We start from the raw sequence: 26889 nt of genomic DNA on the forward strand, positions 1-26889 counted from the left end.
GTTCTTATTTCTGATCTTCACCTTCTACTACACATTTTTGTTTTTCTCAAGTTGAGAAGGAATTTGATTTGAGGTGTTCAGGATGGAATAAGGTCCAACACAAGTGAAAAAGGAGAAACAGTTTGGACTGACAGGAGGAGCAAGGACCAGAGGACTCAGACTGAAGATCAACAGAACAGGTGGTGACCCCCGAAAAGACTTTCATGCAGTAAACAGTCACAGTTAGATGTTCACTGTCTGGCTGGCGGGAGCAGAGCCGACTTGGCTTCAAAAGGAGAACTGGATAGATAATGGAGGTTGATATGACACTGTAGGGTTATGAGGAAGGAGCCGCCATCTGGGACTGACTGGGCTGACACAGATAAAAATGGCAAACACTGGAAAATACAGCAAACCAGGCAGCATCTATGGAGAGGTAAACTTCTGACTGACGATCTCAGACTGGAACATCAACTATTAACCCTTCCACAGATGCTGCCTGATCCGCCGACCTTTTCCTTCATTTTCTGTTTTTATTGAACATTTGCAGGGTCTACATTTTTGCTAGGGTTTTGTGTGGACATAATGGGACGAACGGCTTCTTTTTTTTTGCTGTAATTCTGTGATTAGTTTATTCCACAATTCAGGCTTGTAAAAAATACCCCCAGAGAATCAGCTTAAAGCTGCACAAGTATTTTATGAGCATTTGAGAGTGGAGCTGAAGTGTGATAAACGATGCTTTGGGAGGAACCACGGCAGTCTCAATGTTAATAGCATATTGATTAAAGAGCCGGTCTCACTTCGGCCTACCTTTGGTCTGGCCTCAGTCGTGTGTCAGTCAAGGGCAGGACATGTTTAAGGTCAAGGGTCAGCTCGTTGAGTTCCCGAGCGAATGTGGTGAAGCCGTAATAACTTTCATGGTCACTAGGAATGGTTTCTGAAAAGAGAATCGAGAATATTACATTACTGAACCAACGTTACCACAACAAACATCTGCATGCTTGTTGAACTAAAGTGTTTCAGCAAAAACAAGTCTATTGCATTCTAAATATGAAAACACCAACACAAACTGAAGTTTATACAAACTAATGAAGAGATTAGTGAAGCTTAATTGAACTTTTAAAATCACACAGGTGAGCAATATCCAATTCACACACATCAAGGATTCATCAGCAAAATGAAAGGATTCAGAATGCTTAACCAAAGCTGTTTCGTATTGCAAATGGTGCTATTACTATATTGCCAGCCAGAGTGGAGATGACTGCAGAATACTTGGTGAATCAAGATTAGACCTCACCCTCTAATTTATATACATAATTCAGGTACGTCTAGCCTCCAGCGACTGTATTTTGTTTTCTTAGAAAAATTAGCTTATTGCAGTTTATTTGACGTCTTATAATGTACTGCTGCCATAAAACAAACTTCACAACAAATGTCAGTGATAATAAGCCTGATTCTGCTTCATACAGGGAAATGCATCGTTTGCGTTATCAAATAACACAGTCCGAGCATTACGCTGGCCAGCCTGCAAGTGTTGAAATGCTTTCGGCATCAGCGTACCATGCCTACAACTTCATACCACTAACCCGCAAGTTTTGGACCATGGGGGAAAAGTAGACCACCCAGAGGAAACCCACGTGGTCACGGTGAAAATGAACAGACAGCGGCGGGAATCGAACTCTGATCGCTGGTGCTGTCGAGGATTACGCAAACCGCTACGAGTTGAAATGCCACAAAACTGGGAGGTGCATTACGTTCAGTGTAGGTGTTCTGCAAAACGGTCGCCTAGCCTACACTTGATCTCGTACTGATGTAAAGGAGGCCACATCTGGAGATGAAATAAGGAGGTGGGAGGACATGCACTTAGTTTGACTGACCTGGTAAGGCAATTTGGGTCCCTGAATGCTGGCGAGGAAAGAGGTGTCGGGACAGGTGTTATACCTGATATGATGGCAGGGGAAAGGCTTGGATAATCACACTCTGATTGGGACTGATTTAGTGCTTACGATGCAGGAAATGCAAATAATTGCCTTGGAACGCTGACCACGGCAAGTGAACGCAAGCTTCAGCAGGTGGACCCGAAGCTGGCTAACCTCACTGCTAAAGTGTCAACGGCAACACAGCAGCTCTTACTTGGTTTCCAAATGCATTTAGCAGTTTGTGGGCCACCACAGTAAACTCCCTCGTGCCATTTGCCAGACAGCTGATGGACAATCCTCCCATTCTGATCCAGCACCGAGCCTTGCACCTCATTTACATTTGAACTCCAGTACTTGGTCTGGAGATAAAAGAGAGAACACAGCCAGTGAGAGTCAGAGTCATGCAGCGTTGACAGGCCCTTCAACCCGACTGTTCCATGCTGACCAACCTCATCTAAGCTAGTCCCAATCCTTCTCAACTTCTATCCATGTACCCATCTTTAAATGTTGTTGATCTCCTGGCCTTAACTACCTCCTGTCGCTTTGTTCCACTGACAGTGATCACCAAATGTGGGCAATATACACAGGAAAAAAAATTAATCAGGAACTATCTCCTCTCTGGTTCAAAATGGTTTCCTCATCCAATGGGAACCTTAAAGAATTGGGGGTGGGGGGTGTGCAGGAATCTCATTGAATCTTACTGGATACTGAAAGGCCTGACTAGACTGAACATAGAGAGGATGTTTTCTTTATAATGCTAAGGCTTGTTAAGGATTTTGTCAGGCTATATTTGGAGTAGTGAGAGACATTTTGGGCCCTTTCTCAAAGAAAGGATGTGCTGGTATTGGGGAGGGTGCAGAGGTGGTTTACGAAAGTTATCCAGGGAATGAAAGTTAACATACAGGGAGCATTTAGTGGCTCTGGCCTGTACTTGCTGGAGTTTAGAAGAGTGTCTCCGCACATCTGTGTCGAGAAATCTCACTGAAACCTATTACATATTGAAAGGCCTACAGAGAGTGGATGTGGAGACTATGCTTCCTATAGTGGGGAGCTCTAGCACCAGAGGGCACAGCCTTAATCGAGGGACTTCCATTTAGAACAGAGATGAGGAGGAATTTCTTTAGCCAGAGTGGTGCATCTGTGGAATTCATTGCTACAGCCAGCTGTGGAGGCCAAGTCACTGGGTATATTTAAAGTGGAGGTTGATAGGTTCTTCATTAAGGGTGCCAAAGATTACAGGGAGAAGGCAGGAGTATGGAATTGAGAGGAATAATGAATCAGCCATGATGTAATGGTGGGCCAGACTCAATGGGCCGAATGGTCTAATTGTCCTCCCATGTCTTATGGTCATGGATAGAATAGGGTTGAAGAAAATGTCAGCCATGATAGAATGGCGGAGCAGACAATGGGCTGAATAGTCCAATTATGCTCCTATATCTTATGGTCCTCTAAACCTCCCCCTTCACGACACAGTCCTATACTGTTGAGATCTCGACTTCCCCAACCCTGCAAAAAAGACTGCATATTCACCTTATCTAACCCCCCTCATGATTTTATACATCGCCATAAGATCAACCCTCAATCTCCTACGCTCTAAGGAATAAATTCCCAGTCCGTGCAGCTTTCAGCTCGAGAATTGTCGGTGGCTGGTAGGATATTCGCCCGAGTAAGAGCAGTAAAGGACCCAACCCCTTGACCACCTGCCCTCACCCTGCTAAAGAGACATAGCTGAAAAGCAGGCAGACAAGACACTGGCAGGGGAACACACCTTCAAGAAGGTTAGCCTGCAGTGGCAGACACTGCTCTCGGTGTTGGTGATCACCACCTCACCGTAGTGTTCGATCCATCGCTGGCCGCTCAGGATGTTGTGGATACAGGAAGTCACTTTGTTCCACTGGTAGTGATCGCCAAACCTGGACAACACACACAAAAAACAATCAGCAAAAATAATAAACGCAGAAAAGGATTTGGGTCATAGGACCACAAGACACAGTAGTAATAGGCCATTCGGTCTATTGAGTCTGCTCAACCATTCTATCACGGCTGATTTATTATTTCTCTCAACCTTCTCTCTGTAACCTCTAAGAAAGTACACCCAAGCACTTTTGAAGACAGATGAGACTGCAGCTTCTGGAATGAAAAACAAAACTCAGCAGGTCAGGCAGCGTCTGTGGAGAAGTTTCAGGTTGAGTCCCTTTATGAGTCTAGATGAAGAGTCTCGACCAACAACAGTGACCACCCCTTTCCCTCCACCGATGCTGCCTGACCCACCAAGTTCCTCCAGCATCTTGCTGGTGGCAGGTGAGTCCACAGATGTCCTGACCTGCCAGAAGGAACCACTGGCACACATGTGCCTGGGGCAGCTCTCTGCTGGATAGAAAACAACAATGTGGGTCTGCTCGGGAATAACCCCTGAACAGACCAATCACGTGGCAGGTCTGGGCACAAGTCTGGCCCTAAATGGTGCTGGCTGAAGGAGGAACGACTGCCAGCACACAGCGGAGGAAGATATAGTGACAATGTTTCACATGTTTGTATGGGAAAGGCGTGGAGGAATATAGGCCCAATGCAGGCAAATGGGTCCAGGGTCAGGATGGACAGAAAGGGGCAAAACTGACCTCAGGGCAGTTAAAGAGCTGTCCTATAACCGGTTGTATGTAGGTCAGTGCTGTGGGACCATCAAATAATCTGCTAGAGAAATAGTGCAGGTGGGGGCTGAAAGGAACCGTCAATGTCTCAGGTCCAGATCTGAATCAGGACAGGTTGTGGGAGCTTACTGTGTCTATACAGAGTGTGATGGACACAAGGTGTTAGATTGCACAGGTGTGGCACCTGTAAACTGAGTACTTTCTGTATCATATGTACATCGAAACAGTGAAATGCGTTGTTTGCTTCAATGATCACAGTCCGAGGAGCAGCCTGCAAGTGTCCTCGAGCTTCTGGCATTAACATACCATGTCCACAACTTACTTTGGAACGTGTGTGGAAACCGGAGCACCCAGAGGAAACCCACATGGTCACAGGTAAGATGTACAAATTCCTCACAGACAGTAGCAGGTAACGGTGCGTTAACCACTACGCTACCGTCAACGTCTGAGCATCTGGGAGGATGCTCACTCAGTCACAGGGAGAACATGCACACTCCACGCAAACAGCACCAGAGGTCGGCATTAAACTTGGGCCACTGGAGCTGCGCAGTCAGTTGGGACGTGGAATGCGGAGACTGAAATGGGCGGAAGAAGATGAGAGTGTGGTGTCGGAAAAGGATGGCGTGCGGTAGTCGGGAGAAGAGGTGGGCCAATAGAGGGTAGGTGACACCATTGAGTAGGGAGGCAAAAGGCGCTGTGTTTGGGCTCAGTGGGCCTGTTAACGGGGGAAGAGGGCTGGGGGAGTCCACGGGAGCCTGGAGTTGGCTGGATCGTGGAGAGCGCGAGATGGAGGAGGGGATGGGAAGATTGCAGCTCCTCGGGGAGGAGTTGGAGTTGGCAGAGCCTTGGACAGGGCACAGCAGAGCAAGATTATTGAAAGTGCAAGCATGTGGGTGAGCTGTTGAACCTTGACCCTCTGTGCTCCTGCTCTGTGCATTGAAGGTGGGGGCGTGTTCACTGGTGGGTAACTGACCAGACTGAACCTGTGACCTCTGGTCCCACCTCTCTGAATAGTTTCCTTTCATTTGTTCCACAGGAGGGATTTGAAAACTTAGCTACTCACGTTGGTAAACTCACGTTTACCACCCCGACGGGGACTATCTCGAGGGACTTGCCCCAGAACTTGTTCTTCCACCTCACATCTGAAAACAGAAGGGAAAGAGTAACAAGATCAGATTTATTGTCACTGACATTGGTCATGAAATTTGTTGTTTTATGATAGCAGTACAGTGCAGGCATAACAAATTACAAGTTATAATAAAAATAAATAAATAGTGCAAAACGAGACAATAACAGATGGGAGCAGAATTAGGCCATTCAGCCCATTGGGTTTGCTCTGCTATTCCATCATGACTGAGTTATTATCCCTCTCAGACTCATGAGAGTTTGAGGAATAACGAGATAGTGTTCATGAATATTCAGGGATCTCACGGCACAGGTTTGGAAATTTGTTGATAGTACTGACGATTTGATGGTGTTGAACGCTGAGCTGTAATTGATGAACAGCAGCCTGACGTAGAAATTGCTATCATCCAAGTGGTGCAAGGACGAGTGGAAAGCCAGTGAGATTGGATCTGCTGTAGAGCTGTTGTGGTGGCAGGTCCAAGTCCCAATTCTTCACATGTTGGTAACGGCACGGAAGAAGCTTGTCATTGCTTACAAGCTAGCCCTAGTGGAGTCATCCTGTCAGCACCCAATCCAAGGTTGGAGTGGTTAGATGGTGGTTGGAACTGGTAGACATGCTCATCTGGTGGATGTCAGTCAACTCTTCCCCCAACTACTACTCTACTCGTGTGTAAGGAGCAGTGGGTCACTCATTCACAAGACCAGAAGACATAGGAGCAGAATTAGTCCATTCAGCCCATGGAGTCTTCTCTGCCATTCCATCATGGCTGATTTATTATCCCCCTCAACCCCATTCTCCTGCCTTCACCTCATAACCTTTGATATACTAATCAAGAACCCATCAACCTCTGCTTTAAATACCCAATCACTTAACCCCCACAGCCATCTGTGGCAATTAATTCCACAAATTCATCACCCCCTGGCTAAAGAAATTCCTCCTCACCTGTTTTAAGGAGATAGCTTCAGAATAGAAGGACGTGCCCTCTGGTCCTAGACTGTCCCACTTACAAAAACATCCTCTCCATATCCACTATTATTAGGTCTTTCAAAAGTTGGTAGGTTTCAATGAGATCCCCCACTCATTTTTCTAAACTCCAGCAAGTACAGGCCAGGAGCCAAATGCTCCTCATACATTAACCCTTTCATTCTCAGAATAATTCTCATGAACCTCCTCTGGACCTTCTCTCATGCCAGCACCTCCTTTCTTAAAGGGCCACAAGCTGCTTACTATATTCCAAGTGCAGTCTGACCAATGCCTTATAAAGCCTCAGCATCAGATCCTTGTTGTTATATTCTAGCCATCTCTAAATGAATGCTAACATTGCATGTCTTCCTCACGACCACTCCACCTGCAAGTTAACCTTTCAGGAATCCTGCACGAGGACAAGTCCCCTTGCACCTATGATCTCTGAATTTGTTCCCCATTTAGAAAATAATCTGCACCTTTATTTTTTTCTACTAAAAATGCATGACTAATGCTTGCTTCCACCTCTTCACTAGCAGTGTACTCCTAGCATCTATCAATGTGCAAAACAAATAACAACTTACCTCATTAATCTTCTTGAAGACCTCCCACCATCTTAAAACCCTCTAACATCTGATATTTCCAGATTGCATCCTCATTGTCACATGCCCACCTGCATCCCGCATGATTTTGCCTCTTGAACCACTGGGTGTCCTCTGGAGATGTTTGTAGGTACTTGCCTGTGATAGGTCAGCAAACACTTCCCTGGCAAGTTCAGTGAAGGGGTCAAATTCTTCTGAGATGACGACCAGCAATGCCCAGGAGCTGAAAACGGTAGCCTGTGCACTGCCCAGTTAAGCCACAGGAAAAACAAAAGGCTCACTCTTGTGAATTATCGCATCCCCTTGCAAAGGTGCGAATTAAAGATTAGTGGATGATGGAATCATTCAGAGCAGTCTTTAGTCCTGCAGAGCGGGGCAGCAGGGTAGCACAGCTGCTAGTGTAACGCTATCACAGAGCCAGGATCCCTGATTCAGTTCCATCGTGGTCTTTAAGGTGGTTGTATATTTGACCCAAGATCGCAAGGGTTTTCTCCCACATTTCAAAGATGTACATGTTGAGTAGATTAATTGGTTGCATGGGTGTAATTGGGAGGCAAACACTCACTGGGCCAGAGCTGAATCTCCAGCACTAGCCTCACCCACATATGGAGTGCCACCACCATCTAGTGGTTATCCAGGAAAATATCAGCAGGAGAAGGAACTGCAGGAACTGGAAGTGCAGATGTCAAGCGTCCCGAAGACGTCCCTCAAACTTTCTCACCGCAACCATCTTATCACGGGAGTGGAGCTGACCTTCAGAAGTAAACAGGAAACTATTCAACCTACAGTGACTACATCTTGGAGCCAAGTTCACTCAAACCTCAGCAACGCTCACTGATGGTCGCACTTAAGAAACTGATTCATTGTGGGTCCTCTCACTAACTCTTAAGAGAATGGGCTGTACACTCAGCATCTGCAGGACAAAGGTTCCCTCTGACCTCCCCTCTGACAACAAAGGTTCACAACACAATCCAGAAAACCCTAACCAACCTCTTGGCAAAGACATATTAGATTCAGACTTATTTATCACGTGGACATCGAAATACATTTTTCTTTTGAGCTAACAACCAACACACCCAAGGATTTGCTGGGGGCAGCCTGCAAGTGTACACCGCACGTTTCGGTGCCAACACAGCATGCCCAGTGTTCAGCAGAACACCACAAGCAGCAACAGCAAAACAAACCCACCCAGAGGAGGGAGGAGAAGATGGCGACGCAGCCTCTCTGGTGAACAATATCGGTATTTCTAAGTAGGGGCCGTGCACAATTCTGATTTGATGGAGACAGACGTGAGAAGCACAGAGGAACATCTGGAGAAAAAACATCTGGAGACTTTGAGACTTTTTTTACCGTGCCCATGGTCTGTTCTTTATCAAATTACGGTATTGCTTGCACTGTTGTAACTATATGTTATAATTATGTGGTTTTTGTCAGTTTTTCAGTCCTGGTCTGTCTTGTGTTTCTGTGATATTACACTGGAAGAACATTGTATCATTTCTTAATGCATGCATTACTAAATGACAATAAAAGAGGACTGTGTGTCCTCATAATCTAATCTAAAACCCCCTTTCCCACCTACTCACATACCAACCCCATGGGCAGGCCGCCTCCAGTTCTTAGTCCCGGACTCTCAGACATTAGTGGAATTCATGTCTGCCTTCAATAATCAAGTGCAACCTTTGCTCGATTAAGACCTTAGACTTGGCACAAGCTCATGGTTTACAGTGATCCCTACTCTCCCACCAGCTTGACACTTAACCACCAACACCATCTCCACAGCATTCTCCAAATTTACCGGGGGCGGTGGGGGGGGGGGGGAGGAGAAGAGAAGCAAACCAATGCCAGTGCCCTCCCCAAGACCAACATCCTCAGCACTGAGGCCCTAGTTCCACTCAACTGGCTACCTAGTGTAGGCTGTTTCACTCGCATTTCCCTCCACAGACACTGCCTGCCCCACAGAGCTCCATCATCTTTACTGCATGCTTGGTATCAGCCTCCTGAAGCAGACACGCAATTCTGAACCAAAGGACCCACTTGGCGAGATCCCATGAAAAAAAATACAACATCCTCAGTGAAGGAGCAGCATGGGAACTCAAAGGCCATGTACTAGGACTGCAGGAGCCCTGTGCCAATGGTGGAAGGGTTACTCCACCCCACAAACCACCCACCCAGACCGTCAGCATTTCTGCCCCCTCAGTGGAAGAGTTTGCAGATCCCACAATGGCCTCGTCGGTTACCTGAGAACCCGGAGAGCCAGGGACAGAGCAAGTCATCCTCAATCATGAAGAAGAGAGAAATAACCGGGAACTCAGCATGAGGCTGTTAATCCCTTCCCTCTCCAACCCCGATGTTGCTGTTCCCACTCCCCGACGCTGCTAACCTTGCCAGAAGACGAAGTTTTCCGATTCAGCATGGCAGACCGAGACTGGTGGATGATGACTGACCTGCAGAAAGACAAAGCATGTTGGGAGGTGTTACATTGGGAGTGATCCACCTCCCCCTTCCCCCCCCCCCAGAAGGGTCCTCTTCTTCAGACTCAGATGCATTTATCACATGCACATCAAAACATACAGTGAAATGTGTCATTTGTGTTAACAGCTTACACAACCTAGGATCGTGCTACAGGCAACCTGCAAGTGCTACAGACAGAGACCATCCAACAGGCTTGTCTCTACCTTGGGCAGGGGACAGAGCAGCCCAGAGCAACTTCTTCAGCACTCGACTTTGTTCTCATCCAAAATCCATGAAATGTTTGCACTTCCCAAATGTCATATACCAAACAAGTCACTCACTTAAAACCCCGATTTCCTTGGCTGCGCAAGTCTAGGGAAGGCACACTCCGATCCCGCCAAACTCACGAGTGTGAGACGGCTCTCCCACCCCCAAACCCGGGCTTGTGTGGATGCTGTGTCATTTGCTACCCTGTTACAAATTAGTGCCACTAAATGACAGACAGTACACTGCATACGATTGAAGGAATATTTCTGAATCTTAACTTAAGGGTTAGTAAAGGAAAACAGAAAGGGCCTATTTTAATCAAACAGTCAAACGTGCACAAGTTGGAGCTCATCTGAACTTCTCTGTCACTCACGCACTGGGCGCTCAGTCAGTGTCAGAGCACACACCACCTTCCGAATGTCGCTCGCAATTCATCTTGAACAAATGGGTCTCCCGCTGGGTTGTATCCTACAACTGGTTCTCCCCAGCGTCCTCTCTCTTCATCTCCCGCTGAACCAAAAACCCAAGCCCAACCTTAGCGTCCCTCATCAGAAACGCTTACTCTCAGTTCTACCATCCTAATTGGATAGCACATGTCCCTCATCAACAATAACCCAAACAGGCTGAAAGCAGAACAGACCGCTCTTACATAGCTGCTAAATGAATTACAGAGCATAACAGTAAAAATATGAACCAGGGCATTACACTGGGGTGCGTAGAAATTTATTCTTCTAGAGGGGAGCAAATCTCTGAAATTTTCTACCCCTACAGGTGCTGAAGGCCAGATCACTAGATATTTAAGGTGGAAATAAGTATTTAAGAAATTGAGGATTATGGGGAATTTCCCCAAAGAGGAACTGAGGACAGTGTCGATCAGCCTCGATCATATTAAACAATGGGGCAGACTTGAGGGGCTTAATCCTATTTTCTTGTGTTGCAAGTCACAGTAGAGTCGAGTGTACCCCTGTCCAATTTGTAACATGGACTAAGGTGGCAGACTGTGTAGAGCAGAGAGAAAGTAGGCTTGGGTGAAAGGTCTTCACAGTGCCACATTAACCAGGTTTCTCTCCCCCAGACTCTGCTGAGCACATGGGGTCTTTTCAACAGTCTTACTGGGTCTTAGGATGATCGGTAGTATAGCCCCAACTTGTTTCAAATTAACGGACAATACGAAATCCCCGCTGAGAACAGGGTTTACTTTGCAAAAAAATTGAACATGACTAAACTTTGGAGTTAACCACAAAGACTCATTTCTCTTAACTGGAGGTGACTTGGCCGATACGTACACAACTCCCAACAACAACATGGAGGGGAACGTTTCTGATGGTGGGGGAATCTAGGACCAGAAGGCACAACCTCATAGTACAAAGGTGGCCCTTTGGAACAGACGAAGAATTTCTTTAACTAGAGGGGGTTGAATCTGTGGAACTTACTATCACAGACGGCTGTGGAAGTAAAGTCGTTGGGTATACTTAAAGCAAAGGTTGATGGCTTCTTGATTAGTAAGGCTGTCAAAGGTTACAGGGAGAAGGCAGAAGAATGGGATTGAGGGGGATAATAAATCAGCCATGATGGAATGGCAGAGCAGACTGTATGGGTCGAATGGCCTAATTCTGCTCCTATGTCATATGGTCTTGATGACTGACAAGAATAAGTTACGGTATAGCACAGGCTGGATATTTGTTGCCCAGACTGCCAGTAGTCTTGAGTTGACTTCAGGCGAGGCAGCTCTTGGAAGGGTAGGGTAGAGGTATACATGATTCCACCGCAACATAGATTAGAAGAATAGTACTGGGGAAGATCAGTTATAATGCACTTTGCTCCAATGCCCTTGCCAAAAAAATTGGACTGGATCAGATGGTGCCACAGTCTCCAATAGTCAGACCATTTAACTTAATACAGCTCACAGCCCTGACTTACATCCTAAGGGCCTGTGGTCAGGGTACCTTTAGTCACCCATTCAACTGGAACAACCTGTGCCAATAACTACTTAATTAAGACCATAAGACATAGGAACAGAACTAAGCCATTCAGTCCATCAAGCTTGCTCTACCATTCCACCATGGCTGATTTATTATCCCTCACCCCTATTCTCCTGCTTTCTCCCCATAATCTTTGACACTCTTATAAGAGCCCATCAACCTCTACTTTAAATACACCCAACGACTTGGCCTCCACAGCTATCTGTAGCAATGAATTCCACAGAGTCACGACCCTCTGGCTAAATAAATTCCTCATCTGTTCTAAGGGGACGACTTTGTATTCTGAGGCTGTGCCCTCTGGTCCTAGATTCCCCCACTATTGAAAGTATACTCTCCACATCCACTCTATCTAGGCCTTTCAATATTCCAAAGTTTTCAATGAGATCCCCCCGCCCCCATTCTTCTAAACTCCAGCGAGTACAAATCCCAGAGCCATCAAATGCTCCTCATGTTAACCCTTCTATCGCCGGGATCATTCTCGTGAACCTCCTCTGTTGACCTGACTCAAACCCCAAGATCTGAAGAAGTGGGGGAAAAAAAAAGGCAAATGATCTACATATAGGAATACCTGCTCTCCAATAAACCGAAAGCCCTGGTCTTCCCGTATACATTCATATGTCTCGCCAAGAACGGGGTTAAATGGCTTGCACCGTGCTCTGTAATAAGTGGAGGCATAGCCCGACACAGCAAAGGCAGCAATGTAAACCTGTAGGGAGAAAGGATCGAACTGTAAGAGATGCGAGGCTGAGGGAGGGGTTGCAGAATGCCATTACTGTCATCACAAACTTCTTGCCGTCTGAATTATACAAACTTACGGCAATATCCAAAAGTTCCACTTCTAAAGTCCTGTCCCTTCTGCAGAACTTGATTCCCCATTTTCTCCACTCTATAAACTCCCATTTGATGCACAATTTGTCCAAGCAGACCTGTCAACTTTTATCAATAGTTTTTGACAAGTTTCTTGGTCATCTCTAAATTTTGAAGTGTTAATTTTTGTATTCATTTGAAGATTTCACAGAATTTCAATTTATAAAAAAAAATTGCAACAATGTCTCATTTAATATAATCCTTATATCTGCATACTGTCTTCAGTACCCTTCCCCTACCACCACCACCAATACAAATTCTGGCTCATTTGAAACACCTTTTCTGGGACGTGTTCTGAATTGGAGCCCCTCCATTTTCCCTGCAGAATCACCTTCCCATTGAATATTATTCAGGGTCTTCACCAATCCAGGAAGCAACCTCTTTCATTCATATCCAAAACACAAGGACTGCTAGCAAGATCACCCACTTACTGCCCTTACAGTTTAGGGTCAACTGTGTGTCTGAACCACCAAGTCCAGACAGCACAAAGACGACAGATTTCCTACCCTAAAGAGCTTTAGTGAACGTGATGGTTAAGGAAATATGGTCGTCGTTTTAAGATTGACAGTGTTTTAGAGTAATTTTTCTAAGCTTATAAGTTCCCAGCTGTCTTAGTGAGATCTCAAGTCCCAGTGCTGAGAAACTAGCCTTAGAAGATGTGAATTTCTATAGCATCTTTCAGAACATTTCAATTGGCAGTGCAGCCACTGAGGTGTTTTCTAAAACATGATTACTGTTCTAATGCACACAGTGGCCACTTTATAAGATACAGGAGTGGAACGCGGTGTGGTCTCCTGCTGCTGTAGTCCCTCCACTTCAAGGTTCAATGTGTTGTATGTTCAGAGATGCTCTTCTACACACCAATGTTATCAAGTGAGGATGTTTGAATTACTGTCACCTTAAACCAATTTTGACTATTCTCCTCTGACCTGTCTCATTAGCAAAGTGTTTCTACCCACAGAACTGCCGCTCGCTGGATTTATTTTTTGGTACCATTCTCTGTAAACTCTAGAGACAGTGTGTGGAAATCCCAGATCAGCAGGCACTGAGATACTCAAACCACTCCATCTGGCACCAACAATCACTCCACGGTCAGTCACTCAGATCACATTTCTTCCCCATTCTGATGTTTGCTCTGAACAATTGAACCTCTTGACCATGCCTGGATGCATGATTGGCTGATTAGTGGTGTACATTATTGTAACTTCTATGCTCATTAAATACATACAGAGGAAGACATTGGAGCTCTTTGCACCTGAAGGGCAGATAGCACCCACCCAGTTAACTCATCCCACAGAACAGATGGGTGAACTCACCATGCGTTCAAATGGATTGGCAGTCCTGCTCGCCGTGTCTAGCAACTCTGTGAACTCCAACTCCTCGCAGAGTCGCTGCAGCGTGTTTAGTGGCTCGTTCAGCTGGACCGGCATGGAGACCTTCGACAGGTCTTTTCCAATATTGTTCTTCAGGATGTTCCAAAGGCTGACATTGCCCAGATTTGGGCCAGGAGCAGGGAGGGATGTCCTCCTTTGAACAGTGTTAACAGAAGCGCAACTTGGAACCTCCTCAACTTTGGAAAAGAAAAATTATATTTCTTTTAAACACGTATGCTTGCATCTTATTTCTCCCATCCCCCAACACCCCAACTCAAATGACTAAAACAGTGAACTCAGTATTGAGGAATCAGATCTTAGAACATAGGCTCAACATCATGGGCTGAAGGGCCTGTACTGTGCTAACTTTTAGACTATAAGACACAAGGACAGAAGTAGGCCATTTGCCCATTCCATCTTGGGTGATTTATTATCCCCCTCAAACCCATTCTCCTGCCTGTCACCTTTAATGCCCTTACCAATCAAGGACCTATCAACCTCTGCTTTAAATGTACCCAATGACCTGGCCTCCACAGCCATCTGTGGCAATAAATTTTAACCTACTCTAGGATCAAGGTAACCCTTCCTTCGCACATAGCCCTCCGTAAATGAACCAACCCATGAACACCAGCTCACTTTTTTTGCACTCAAGTTTTTTAAAAATATATATTTCTTCCCTGTAAGTTATGGTATTTTTATGTATTGCATTGCACTGCAGTCGCAAAAAAAATTTCATACGTCAGTGATAAACGTCCAGATTTCAACTTCACTCTAACAGAAAAAAACCTCTAGTTTTGATATTCTCCACCTTTAGTTCCTGAAGAAGGAAGTTATGTGGCCTCCACTTTCTGATCTCTCTACATCCTCAAGCTGTGTCTTCAGCTGTCTGGGCCCCAAGGCCAGGAAATTCTCTGCCAATACTTCCTCTCTCTCCTTACAAGCACTCCCCTGACCCAATCTCTCCTTGTGACCTGGTATTAAGCAGAGTTCACTAACCACTCCTAAAAAGCACCTTAGATCTGAATGCAATATTGAATCTTCAACATCCTATTTATCACCTGTGCATCAAACCATACAACGAAATGTACCGCTTGCCTAGGGATGTGCTAGGAGAAAGTGTCACCACATACTTTGTGATGGATATTCACTACTTGGCCTATGGGCCCCTTCGTTGTTTACTAATCTCTGCTTTCTAAATACAGCAGCTGCCACGCGTACAATCAAACAGTGGTAAGTAAATACTTAACTAATACTGCTTTATTTAGTTTCTGGTCATAAACAAGAGTCAGTGTCCAGTTCTTAAAATGTAAGTTGTCAGCAGTAATCGGTATTGTCTACACAGCGACTTAACAGAGTCCGTAAAAGCAGATGCTAGCTCACTACACAAGCTTTATTACCGCTTAAGACCATGAGACAAGGGGTTGTTTAATTTGGCTTGTTTCAAATAGAAAAGCTGACTTTTAAGTTGCTTAGTTCAAGGAATCGTGAAGAACAGATGGATAGTATCATTTAGCACATCAATAAAAGAAGTGTTGTCAGGATCAGGGTAGGAACATCTATAACCATGAAAGAGACATGAAAGAAACATGGAGTGAACTAGAATCCATTTCTCTGGCTTTGGATTCTGTGACAGCCAATTTGTGCAGCTGCATTGTTGGTTTGTCTTTTTAGTTCATAGGAATTGTACCTGTGTTTTGGAAATCTTTTAAACTTTCTTTTATAAATACTTAGATAGAAACACTGCTTTAAACATGTTTTAAGAATGCTGTTTGGATTTAAATGTGTGTCACTGAAAGTAAATGAATTGTGTTTTAAACCACTTTAACAGCTGGTAGTGAGAAGGGACCCACAACTTGAATAGTGGGTATTGGCAGCTAAACACCCCATGGAGAATAAACAGGGAAGTGAACTAGTCTTTGAAAATTGAGTAGTTACAGTATAATCTCCCTTTAGTGAGAGTATTTGTAGCCATTTATATCTGATAGGGCTTAAAGTCTTCATCTGAGTTTAGAACTTCATGGTCAGTAAACCCAATACCATCACAATTCCAGTGACAACATATCATGCTCACAATGCTCGGCAGAACACGGAACACAACAAGCAACAAAACAACAGCTCCTTTCCTCCCTCCCACATGGACAGCTTTCCAACTCCAGGGCAGGACTCTGCCCTCCAGTCTCTAGGCTTCGACCATCAGGCTTCAGTATAATCACTTGTCAGAAGCTCTCCATGACGAGCCGACATCTGTCATTTGCCTGGGCATACAAAGCAACTATAATGAATAGTTGTCCTGTGTGTCACAAGTGCGGTTTTTTCATCTGTCTAACATCCTGTTTTGGTTAACTACTGCTGAATATCTAAGCATCCAAAGCACTGGCAAAACTAAAGATCATTACACAAGAAACAAGAGTAGTTTGCTCAGTCTCTTGGGCCTGTTCCTCCATCCAATATTGCACAAGCCCCATATAATCATCTACCAGAAGGCTTTCTGGATTACAGGGCACACGATGCAAGGTTGGACACCTATTTTCTCTGGAGCAGCAGAGGCTGGGTGGGGGGGGGGGCCCTGATAGACATTGATAAGGTTATGAGAGGCATAGATTGGAAAAGATTGTGACTCTCTACCCAGAGGACAGAAATGTCTAATGGTAGAGAGCATGCATTTAGGATGACAGGGTGAGGAGTTCAAAGGAGATGTACAGAACAAGTTTCTCCCCCCCCCCCCAGACACACACACACACACACACACACGCACACAAATGCAGAGTGGCAGGTGCCTGAAATGTGGGGTGGTGGAGGTAAAAGATGGAGCCATTTAAGAGGCTCTTAGATAGGCACATGAATGGAGGGACATGGAATGTCTACACAGAGAAGCCTTTAGGTGGTATTAGCTTAATTGGTTGGCACATTGTGAGTCAAAGGGCCTCTCTTCCTGTGCTGCACTATCCCTTCATCTATGACTTATTCCCCTCAGTCTGCAAAGGTCTATCCATTTCTGTCCAGAACGCTGAGAGTGCACTTCTCCAGCCCTTTGCACTGAGCGTTCTAAGGATTCTTCACCTTTCTCCTCACTGGTCCCAGATAGGCAACTTCATGACCCCTTACTGGTGTGGACGAGATGGGCCAAAGGTTCCACTGATCCTACTGTCCTCAACAAATTAGTCAGGGGATGGAAACGTCAACCCCCTCAAGCCCTGTAAGGCCTCATCTCTGAACTCATGTACAAGACTACTTAATATTTCCAAAAACTTGGGACAAAAATGTGCATTTCTGAGAACCAAATTTGGCAGGTGTTAGAAATTAATGACCTAAGCATAAAGCATCAGATGATGGTTTTGCAGATCAGTTAATTAGCATTTCAAACATAAAACTTATTGACAAAGTACAGGTTTAGAGAACATACACCCATTGGTGGCAAAAGTAAACTATTTTAAATAATACCTTTAATCTTGTTACAGAAGGTATTTTGGTCAAAAATTTATATTGTGCTAAAAAGGTAACTAAACACTCTACCAATGGAAGCTTTAAAGAACTTTATGATGGTGGGGGCAGAATTAGAGCATGATGATTAAGTCACAGCTGTCAGCCATAGGACAGGGGTGATGAGGGGAAGCGGACTGTGCCCAGCATGCCAGAATTGAAGAATACAGAGTTCTGGAAGGGTCACAGAGAGCATGAACTGTTTTTGCAAAGGAATGGAGATTACAGCAGCACAAGGCAGTGACGTTGGATGGCTGGGATTATCTCAATAAAGGATTATAATTTTTTTTTTGCTTTGAAAAGGAATTAAAGTTTCTTTGCAACCGCACACCAAAATTAAGTTCTATGCAAATATAGCAGCAACTTGCATACGATATGATCAACTCCACCAATCTCCTTCCTTGTGCAAGGTTGTTCAACAGATCAAGAAATCACAACTCCACCACCAGGGGGAGCATTTGAGCCTATCTGGTGAATTTTTCAAGCACTTGCATGATTGCCAGATCTTGCATATGGATTTTCAAATGTCAGCACCTACAATCACCCCTGTACTCCCCACTAGAACAAGAGAAAAGAGGGGAAGCTAAAGTAAAAGGCAAAAAGGGCACTCTCATACAACACTTCAGGCAGCATTGGTGAAAGAAATAATTAGGTCAATGATTAGAACTCTCACTTGACACTAGGTCATCAAGCAGATACGTCAACTCCATTTTCCTCTCAGCAGATACCGCCTGACCTTCTGAGTAGTTCAAGCATTTTGCTTTTATTTCGCATTTCCAGCACCTCCAGTTTAGTGCTCCGTGACCAAGATCTGCTCATACAATACTGCACCAAAGTCTTAGGGACATGTAAAAAAAAATTCTGTAAAGAGCAGATGCTTTCAAAAATAATGTAATGAAAGGCTTCTAAATATCAGAAAATTACTATAAAGAGCAGTAAACAAAAATTAAATCAAATCAATATTTGGTGTGATCACCCTTTGCCTTTAAAACTGCATCAATTCTCTTAGGTACAGTGCCAAGCAGTTTTAAAAGAAAATCAGCTGGTAAGTTGTTCAGAGCATCTTGGAGAACTTGCCACAGTTCTCCTACAGACTTTGGCTGCCTCACTTGCTTCTGTCTCTGCAGGTTATCTCAGTCAGCCTTGATGATGTTGATATCAGGGCTCGGTGAAGGCCACACCATCTGATGCAGAACTCCTTGTTTGTCTTTTCACTGAAGATAGTTCTTTATGAACTTGGCCACGTGTTTGGGGTCATTGCAGTGCTGCAGAATGAAGTTGGGACTGATCAGACATTTCCCTAATGGTATTGCATAGCGGATGAGAATCTGCCTGTACTTTGTACAGCATTGATGATTCCATCAACTCTGACCAGACAACCACCTCCATTTGCAGAAATGCAGCCCCAAACCTGCAGGGAATTTCCGCCGTGCTTCATTGTTGGCTGCAGACATTCACTCATGTAGCACTCTCCAGCTCTTTTACGGAAAAACTGCCTCCTGTTTGAGCCAAAAGTTTCAAATTTTGACTTGTCAGTCCAGAGCACTTGTTCTGCGTCCCAGTCCTTGTATTTTTGTACATAAATACCTTTGTTTAGTGTGGGCATGTGGCCAAGTAGTTAAGGCATTGGACTAATGACCTGAAGGTCGTGAGTTCAAGCCCCGGCCGAGGGAACGTGTTGTGTCCTTGAGCAAGGCACTTAATCACACATTGGTCAGCGACGACACTGGTGCCAAGCTGTATGGGTCCTAATGCCCTTCCCTTGGACAACATTGGTGTTGTGGAGAGGGGAGACTTGCAGCATGGGCAACTGCTGGTCTTCCATACAACCTTGCCCAGGCCTGCGCCCTGGAGAGTGAAGACTTTCCAGGCGCAGATCCATGGTCTCGCAAGACTAACGGATGCCTTTAATTTACCTTTGTTTACAATTTGAAGGAATGGCTTTTTGGCAGCAACTCTTCCATGAAGCCTACTTTTAAGTAAGACTGCAGAGGGGTCTACTTGGATTCCAGTAGTTTCTGAGAGTTCAGAGCTGATAGCAGTGTGTGAGTTTGATGTATCTCTCGTCTGCTGCATTCAGTTTCCATGGCTGACCACTTCCACTCTGGTCTTCAACCTTCCCTGTTTCTTTGTGTTTCTTCAGAAGAGCTTAGATAGCACATCATGAAATTCCTGCCTGCTGCAAAATTTCTGCTTGGGAGAGATCTTGCTGATTGAGGATGACCACCTTGTGTCTTGTTGCTGTGCTCACTCTTGAATTGATGATTTGAAGGTTAAACTGTCCTGTCTGCCACACCCTCACCTTTTAGTCTGGTTGTCCTTCGCCCAGTTTCATTCTTTTTAGACCCGTTTCTGTTTCAGTCAATCTGTTCAGTTCATTCAACTCATTATGTCATTGAACTGTTTATCTTTGTTTAATCATGCACTGGGCTATATAACTACAACAATCAAATTTTTATCTGATAAGTGGTCTATTACTTAATATGTTACTTTCTTTAACAAAATACAAAACTTTTTCTAACATTTAACTTTTTGTAAAATGAATGTTTGGAAATCTAAAATTTGCTGTTTTCTATTGACACACTAATGCAGAAGACAAAAAATGTTAAACAAAATTTCTATAAAAACTCTAGGGAGCCCAAGACTTTCACACAGTACTGTACACTCAATGGCCAATTTATTAGGTACCTAATAAAGTGGCCAGTGAGTGCATGTTTGTGGCAGTATGGGCTATCTTTAGCCCATCCAGTTCAAGATTCAAGGTGTGGTGCATTCAGAGATGCTCTTCTGCACATCTCTATTGTAACACATGGTTATTTGAGTTACTGTCACGTTCCTGTCAGCTTGAACCAGTCTGGCCATTCTCCTCTGACCTCTCTCATTAACAAGGTGTTTCCACCCACAGAACTGCTGCTCACTGGATATGCTGGTGAACGCAGCAGGCCAGGCAGTATCTATAGGAAGAAGCAGTCAACGTCTCTGGCCGAGACCCTTCATCAGGACTAACTGAAAGAAGAGATAGTAAGAGATTTGAAAGTGGGAGGGGGAGGGGGAGGGGGAGATCCGAAATGATAGGAGAAGACAGGAAGGGGAGGGATGGAGCCAAGAGCTGGACAGTTGATTGGCAAAAGGCATACGAGGCTGGAGAAGGGAGAGGATCATGGGACGGGAGGCCTCGGGAGAAAGAAAGAGGGAGGGGAGCGCCAGAGGAAGATGGAGAGCAGGTAAGGAGTTATTGTGAGAAGGACAGAGAGAGAAAAAAAGATTAAAAAAGGGGGGAAAATGGGAATGAGACATGGAATTAAAATGTGTGGTCACTGGGAGATCCTGCTTTCTCTGGCGGACAGAGCGTAGATGTTTAGCGAAACAGTCTCCCAGTCTGTGTTGGGTCTCGCCACTATATAGAAGGCCACATCGGGAGCACCGGACGCAGTATATCACCCCAGCCGACTCACAGGTGAAGTGTCGCCTCACCTGGAAGGACTGTCTGGGGCCTTGAATGGTGGCAAGGGAGGAAGTGTAAGGGCATGTGTAGCACTTGTTCCGCTTACAAGGATAAGTGCCGGGAGGGAGATCGGTGGGAAGGGATGGGGGGGAACGAATGGACGAGGGAGCCGCGTAGGGAGCGATCCCTGCGGAAAGCAGAAGGGGGGGTGGAGGGAAAGATGTGCTTAGTGGTGGGATCCCGTTGGAGGTGGCGGAAGTTACAGAGAATTATATGTTGGACCCAGAGGCTGGTGAGGTGGTAGGTGAGGACAAGAGAATGAGGGATTCTCAGATCCCTGTAAACAGGGGAACCCTATCCCTAGTGGGGTGGCAGGAGGATGGGGTGAGAGCAGGTGTGTGTGAAATGGGAGAGATGCGTTTGAGAGCAGAATTGATTATGGAGGAAGGGAAGCCCCTTTCTTTTAAAAAAGAAAGACATCTCCTTCGTCCTGGAATGAAAGGCCTCATCCTGAGAGCAGATGCGGCGGAGACGGAAGAGTTGTGAGAAAGGAATGGCATTTTTGCAAGAGCCACATTTTAATTCCACGTCCTATTCCCATTCTGATATGTCTATCCATGGCTTGCTCTACTGTCAAGATGAAGCCACACTCTGGTTGGAAGAACAACACCTCATATTCCATCTGGGTAGCCTCCAACCTGATGGCATGAACATTGACTTCTCTAACTTCCGTTAATGCCCCTCCTCCCGTTCTTACCCCATCTCTTATTTTTTATTTTTTCCTTTTTTCTCCCCCCTCTTTTTTCTCTCTCTGTCCCTCTCACAATAACTCTTTGCCTGCTCTCCATCTTCCTCTGATGCTCCCCTCCCCCTTTCTTTCTCCCTAGGCCTCCCGTCTCATAATCCTCTCCCTTCTCCAGCCTCGTATCCCTTTTGCCAATCAACTTTCCAGCTCTTAGCTCCATCCCTTCCCCTCCTGTCTTCTCCTATCATTTCGGATCTCCCCCTCCCCCTCTCAAATCTCTTACTATCTCTTCTTTCAGTTAGTTCTGACGAAGGGTCTCGGCCCGACACTTCGACTGTGCTTCTTCCTGTGGATGCTGTCTGGCCTGTTGCGTTCCACCAGCATTTTGTGAGTTGCTTGAATTTCCAGCATCTGCAGATTTCCTCGTGCTCACTGGGTATTTTGTGTTTTTTGTACCATTCTCTGTAAACTCTAGAGACTTGTGCACTAGCAATCATTCCGCTGTCAAAGTCACTCAGCTCACATTTCTTCCCCATTCTGATGTCTGGTCTGAACAACAACTGAACCTCTTGACCATGTCTGCATGCTTTTCTGCATTGAGCTGCTGCCACATGATTGGCTGATTAGATATTTGCGTTAACAAAGTGTACCCAATAAAGTGGCCTGAGTATAGAATAAAGGGATTCTTTTGTCACAACACTAAGCTCAAATCAATCACTGTCTTTTTCCTCCTTGTCAGGGGAAAAACACAGGGCTGCTAAAGGCTGTGATACAGAAGTAAAGTGCTGCAGATGCTGAAAATCAAAAATAAATCCAGAAAACACTGAGCAACACCCAAAATGCTGGAGGAACTCAGCAAGTCAGGCAGCATCTACGCAGGGGAAGAAACAGTCGACGTTCCTGATCCAGACCCTTCATCAGGACTGAAAATGTAGGGCCAGAAGCCAGAATAAGGTGGTGGGTGAGAGGGGGAGAGGGAATGGGTAAGTAATTCAAAGGTTTCAAAGGTACATTTAATGTCAGAATAATGTATACAATATACATCCTGAAATGCTTTTTCTTCACAACCATCCACGAAAACAGAGGAGTGCCCCAAAGAATAACAGTTAAATTTTAGAACCCCAAAGTGTACCCCCCCCATGCGTAAGCAGCAGCAACAATCCCCCCTCCACCCCCACCAGCAAAAAAAAAGTATCGGCACCCAGCACCGAGCACTCAAGCATGAGCAAAACAACAGCTACCAGTGAGGGTGGAAGAGGAAAAGACCTGAAGGAAGGAGACTAATAGGAGAGGACAGCAGACAATGGAAGAAAGGGCAGGCGAAGAGGTGCTAAGCACTTCCAGCACTTGCTAGTTTTGTCATTAAAGACAGTACTTCTGAAAGGTGAGGGATGTTCATTTTATAAGTTTATAGAGTAACCTCAGAGTCACTTCAGGATCCCTCCAGCAGATGTGCCCGGGCAACTTTGAACACACTTTCCCAGGGTGGAAATAAATGAAGTACAGATGTGTAAGTGCTACAGACAGCAGGCTGTTAAACCTTTCTTTCTGCTTTCCACATGTTCACAGAAATCTCACTCTGTGAATGAAACCACTTCACCTTACTCAAGCTCCACCTTTCCGAGAACCATAAAACAGTGTGGCCTCCAGTTCCCCACACACTCACTTTTCAAATCCCAAAGCATCCTGGAGCACCAACTTTCTTTCCTCTTTCTTGATGTTCTTTGTTCTTTCTCAGTTTCAAAGCCTTGTCAGAGAGCAAGAATTGCATATTAACACACTACTTCACTCAGCCCCAAGCTTGTGGCTTACACCAGCCAAGCTCCTGTGGCAAAGCCTGCAAGCCCTTTGTTCTCCCTTCAGCTGAGGTCACAAAGGAGAAACAGCAGGGGTAACTTACACTGACAGGAAGACTCATAACCAGACAGACACAGACTGGAGGTGGCTGGCAAAGACTGTACAAAGCTGAAAAATGAAGTTTATTCAGCAAGTTTATATTGCCTGCATTACATTATCTAAATCTCCACATTCCGAGATCTGTCACAAGGAGAGATCCTGTGGTGAAAAGCACCTCCTAGCTCCCCAAAGCCTACCCACTCTCTTCGGTTTTGGTCGATCAAGTACATCCTTCCCATGAGCGCATGGGTCTCCTCCCATATTCCAAAATGTACTGGTTAGGAGGCTCATTGTAAATTGTCCTGTAACCTGTGATTAGGCTAGGCGAGTGCAGTATTTGGTTGATTGGTAGGTACACAAGTCAGGAATGTAGCACTCCCAAGGTGAAGCATTAGACAGCCCACTTTATTGTGTCTACACTGGACACTTCCAAATCAAGAGCTTACTGAAACAGAAGTCACTGGGATGAGAGGACAAGTTGTCTGAATGACCATGAGGATGGAGGGAATGAATGCCTAGCAGACTAGTGCGGACTGCAGTGCTGGGCTGGAGGGGGCTGCACGCACAGCAGCTGAAACTGGATGAGGGAGATTCCAAATTGGTGGGGGGGGGGGGAGCATCTGAAGTGTTGCACACTGTCCACAGCAGAAAGGAATAGATGAATTAGATGAATACAGGCCAACAAGATGTTGGGAGCAGAAGAGGAGGGAGAGATTACAGGACAACAAATGTGGAAATCTCTACCACAGAGGACTCAGACATTCAATGTGTCAAAGATTGGGACCAAAAGATGTTTTGTCCCCCTTCTCTCTATATATATCTTCCTCTCTATACACCCCCCCCCAACCACGCATCACTCCCCCCACCCTGCGCCTCAAGGGATACAAGGAGTGCGAATTTTGTTCTGAAAGAGGATCAGTTACGATGGAGGTCCAGCTCCTGCCCTTTTCTCTACACTTATGTTTCTATGTTTATTCAATCAGCTACGATCTTATTGAATGAGAGAACAGATTTGAGCTGCAGCGTCACTGAGACCTGCTTCACTAATAACTATATTAGCAGGAAAAGAAAGAAGAGGAATAGAATGGGGATGGCAGGTGACAAGGACAGGAGTGGGGACATCAATGAGATACAATGGTAAGATATTTTTTGGTGGGGAGCAGTTGGGTGTGTTGGGTGGGGCCTAGTGAAATAAGCAAAATGGCCAAGACAGAGCAAGTGTTCTGAGGAGCTGCAATGGAGCCAGTAACCACTCCAGCAGTGGTCAAATGTAATGAACTGCACTCAAAGATGTCAGGGGATTATTGTTGCACTGAGTGACACAAAAGGAAAGACAGGTTGAAGATGACTATTCATATTACTGATGTTAACACAAAGGTGGCAGTTGGTTGTACATGAACAAACATTTGAATCACTAAGGCATAGAAGACTACAGACCAAGTGCTGGTAAATGGGATTACTATAAATGTGTACTTGGTCAATATGGATTTATTGTCAAGATAAACATTAGCTATATTTGTCAGACGTAGAAAGAAACATACAATAAATACACAGTTTTGCACCAATGACCACAGTCTAAGGACTGTGCTTGTGGGGGGGGGGGGTGGGAGGGAGAGGAGAAAAGCCCAAAATTGTTGTCAACATAGGTCCCAGCACCAACATAGCATGCCCACAATTTAATAACCCTTATGAACCTGTACACCATTGGAATGCAGGAGGAAACCAGAGCACCCGGAGAAGACAGTCACAGAAAGAACATACAAACTCATTATAAACAGTAGCGGGAATTGAATCCTGACCGGTGATTGCTGATGCTGTAGAGTAATGTTGGACTGAAGTACCTGTTTCTGTGACACTTAGCTCTCTGAGTATACCTGTCAGCTCCTGCATTGCTGTATCCACATGGTCCAGATTCTCCTCAGAGTTGCTGTTGGTGATTTCACTGGTTGTGGAGTCATCGTCGTCTGACATCTACAACAGAGAAAGCTGCCTTAATATTTAATTGGAAAATATTCTGGTCCTGCTGAGATGTGTGTGTTTTATTGGTGCCCGAGCTTTAACTGTGACAAAACACAAACCTTCATACAACAATCAGGACAGGCAGTATCTGTGGGGAGAGAGAAAAAGTCAAGGTTCAAGGTCAAGGGCCCTTCATCACCTTCCTCCAACATCAGGATGATGGACTGAGTGATCTCCATCTGTGATGGGGTTCTGTGACACAGTGAATGAACTTGCATGCTGCCTGAACCCAAGGACCAAGCAGGACAATATTGCTTGCTTTATTTTGATATTTGCTATTAACTTTTGCAACTAGATTCCTTCTCAACTGTGGGGTCAGGTACAGATCTGTATGTTATACCACAAAACCCACAGTCAAACTCCAATTCAGTGTTGGCCAGTCATAGCCAGGCTTTACTTGGAGTTTCAATAGACTATGGATAACTGTGAGGCAAGACAGACCAGAACAATTTTGAGTTTCATTGCCAGCAGTAAGATTTCAGAATTATTTAGCTACTTGAGATCTGCTAATGTTTGAACTTGTCCCTCCAGTGCTGGACCAGTAACTAAAGCTTTATCCAGCTGTATGTTTTGTTCTACCGTGGTACTTATCATTGTTCACAACCCTGTCCAATAATTGCCTTTCAGAAGGAAATCTTCAATCTTTCACCAGTGTTTCTTACATGTAACTGCAAACCTACTGATGAATTTTAAATGCCTCTTCAGTTAGGAATGGGCAACTAATTCCAGCATTACTGGCAACTTCCAAAGCCCACTCAAAAGCAACATCTCATTAAAAAAAAATCAGGTAACAACAGCTACTCAGAACCAACCTTCTCACCAAGTGCACATAACGACAGTTCCCATCTTCTCAAACAGTAGATGCTGGTTATGAGACACCCCTCATCAGTACATTAAGAACCTTTGTTTTTTTGCTTTACTGCCACGCTACCTCCATTCCTTGGTTGTAACCTCAAAAACAGATTAATTCATTGACTTGGGAAGTTAGTCCTGCTTCTTTCTTGGAAATATTGCCTGGTTGGCTAAAGGCATCATGGACAGGGATCAAACCCAAGTCATTCTTGGCTCAGTACACAACCACAACTGTGGGGGGGAAATGATCACTCAGAGAGAAAGAACGAACCAGA

General features: G+C 45.0%; 1 protein-coding gene across 3 annotated transcripts in view; it reads right to left on the minus strand.

Moving 5' to 3' along the window:
• Positions 1-26889, minus strand: part of LOC134340542 (oxysterol-binding protein-related protein 6-like) — a 128035-nt gene that overhangs the window by 13340 nt on the left and 87806 nt on the right. For all 3 annotated transcript variants that reach the window (XM_063037907.1, XM_063037905.1, XM_063037906.1), the window contains 8 exons: positions 25618-25714; positions 14121-14374; positions 12506-12643; positions 9618-9681; positions 5610-5688; positions 3667-3811; positions 2113-2257; positions 790-916 (listed from right to left, as the gene is read on the minus strand). In XM_063037907.1, coding sequence (XP_062893977.1) covers positions 790-916; positions 2113-2257; positions 3667-3811; positions 5610-5688; positions 9618-9681; positions 12506-12643; positions 14121-14374; positions 25618-25714 — 1049 coding nt within the window. The remainder of the gene's footprint in view (positions 1-789; positions 917-2112; positions 2258-3666; positions 3812-5609; positions 5689-9617; positions 9682-12505; positions 12644-14120; positions 14375-25617; positions 25715-26889) is intronic.

Source organism: Mobula hypostoma, chromosome X1 (assembly GCF_963921235.1).
Source record: "Mobula hypostoma chromosome X1, sMobHyp1.1, whole genome shotgun sequence".
Lineage (NCBI taxonomy): Eukaryota > Metazoa > Chordata > Chondrichthyes > Myliobatiformes > Myliobatidae > Mobula > Mobula hypostoma.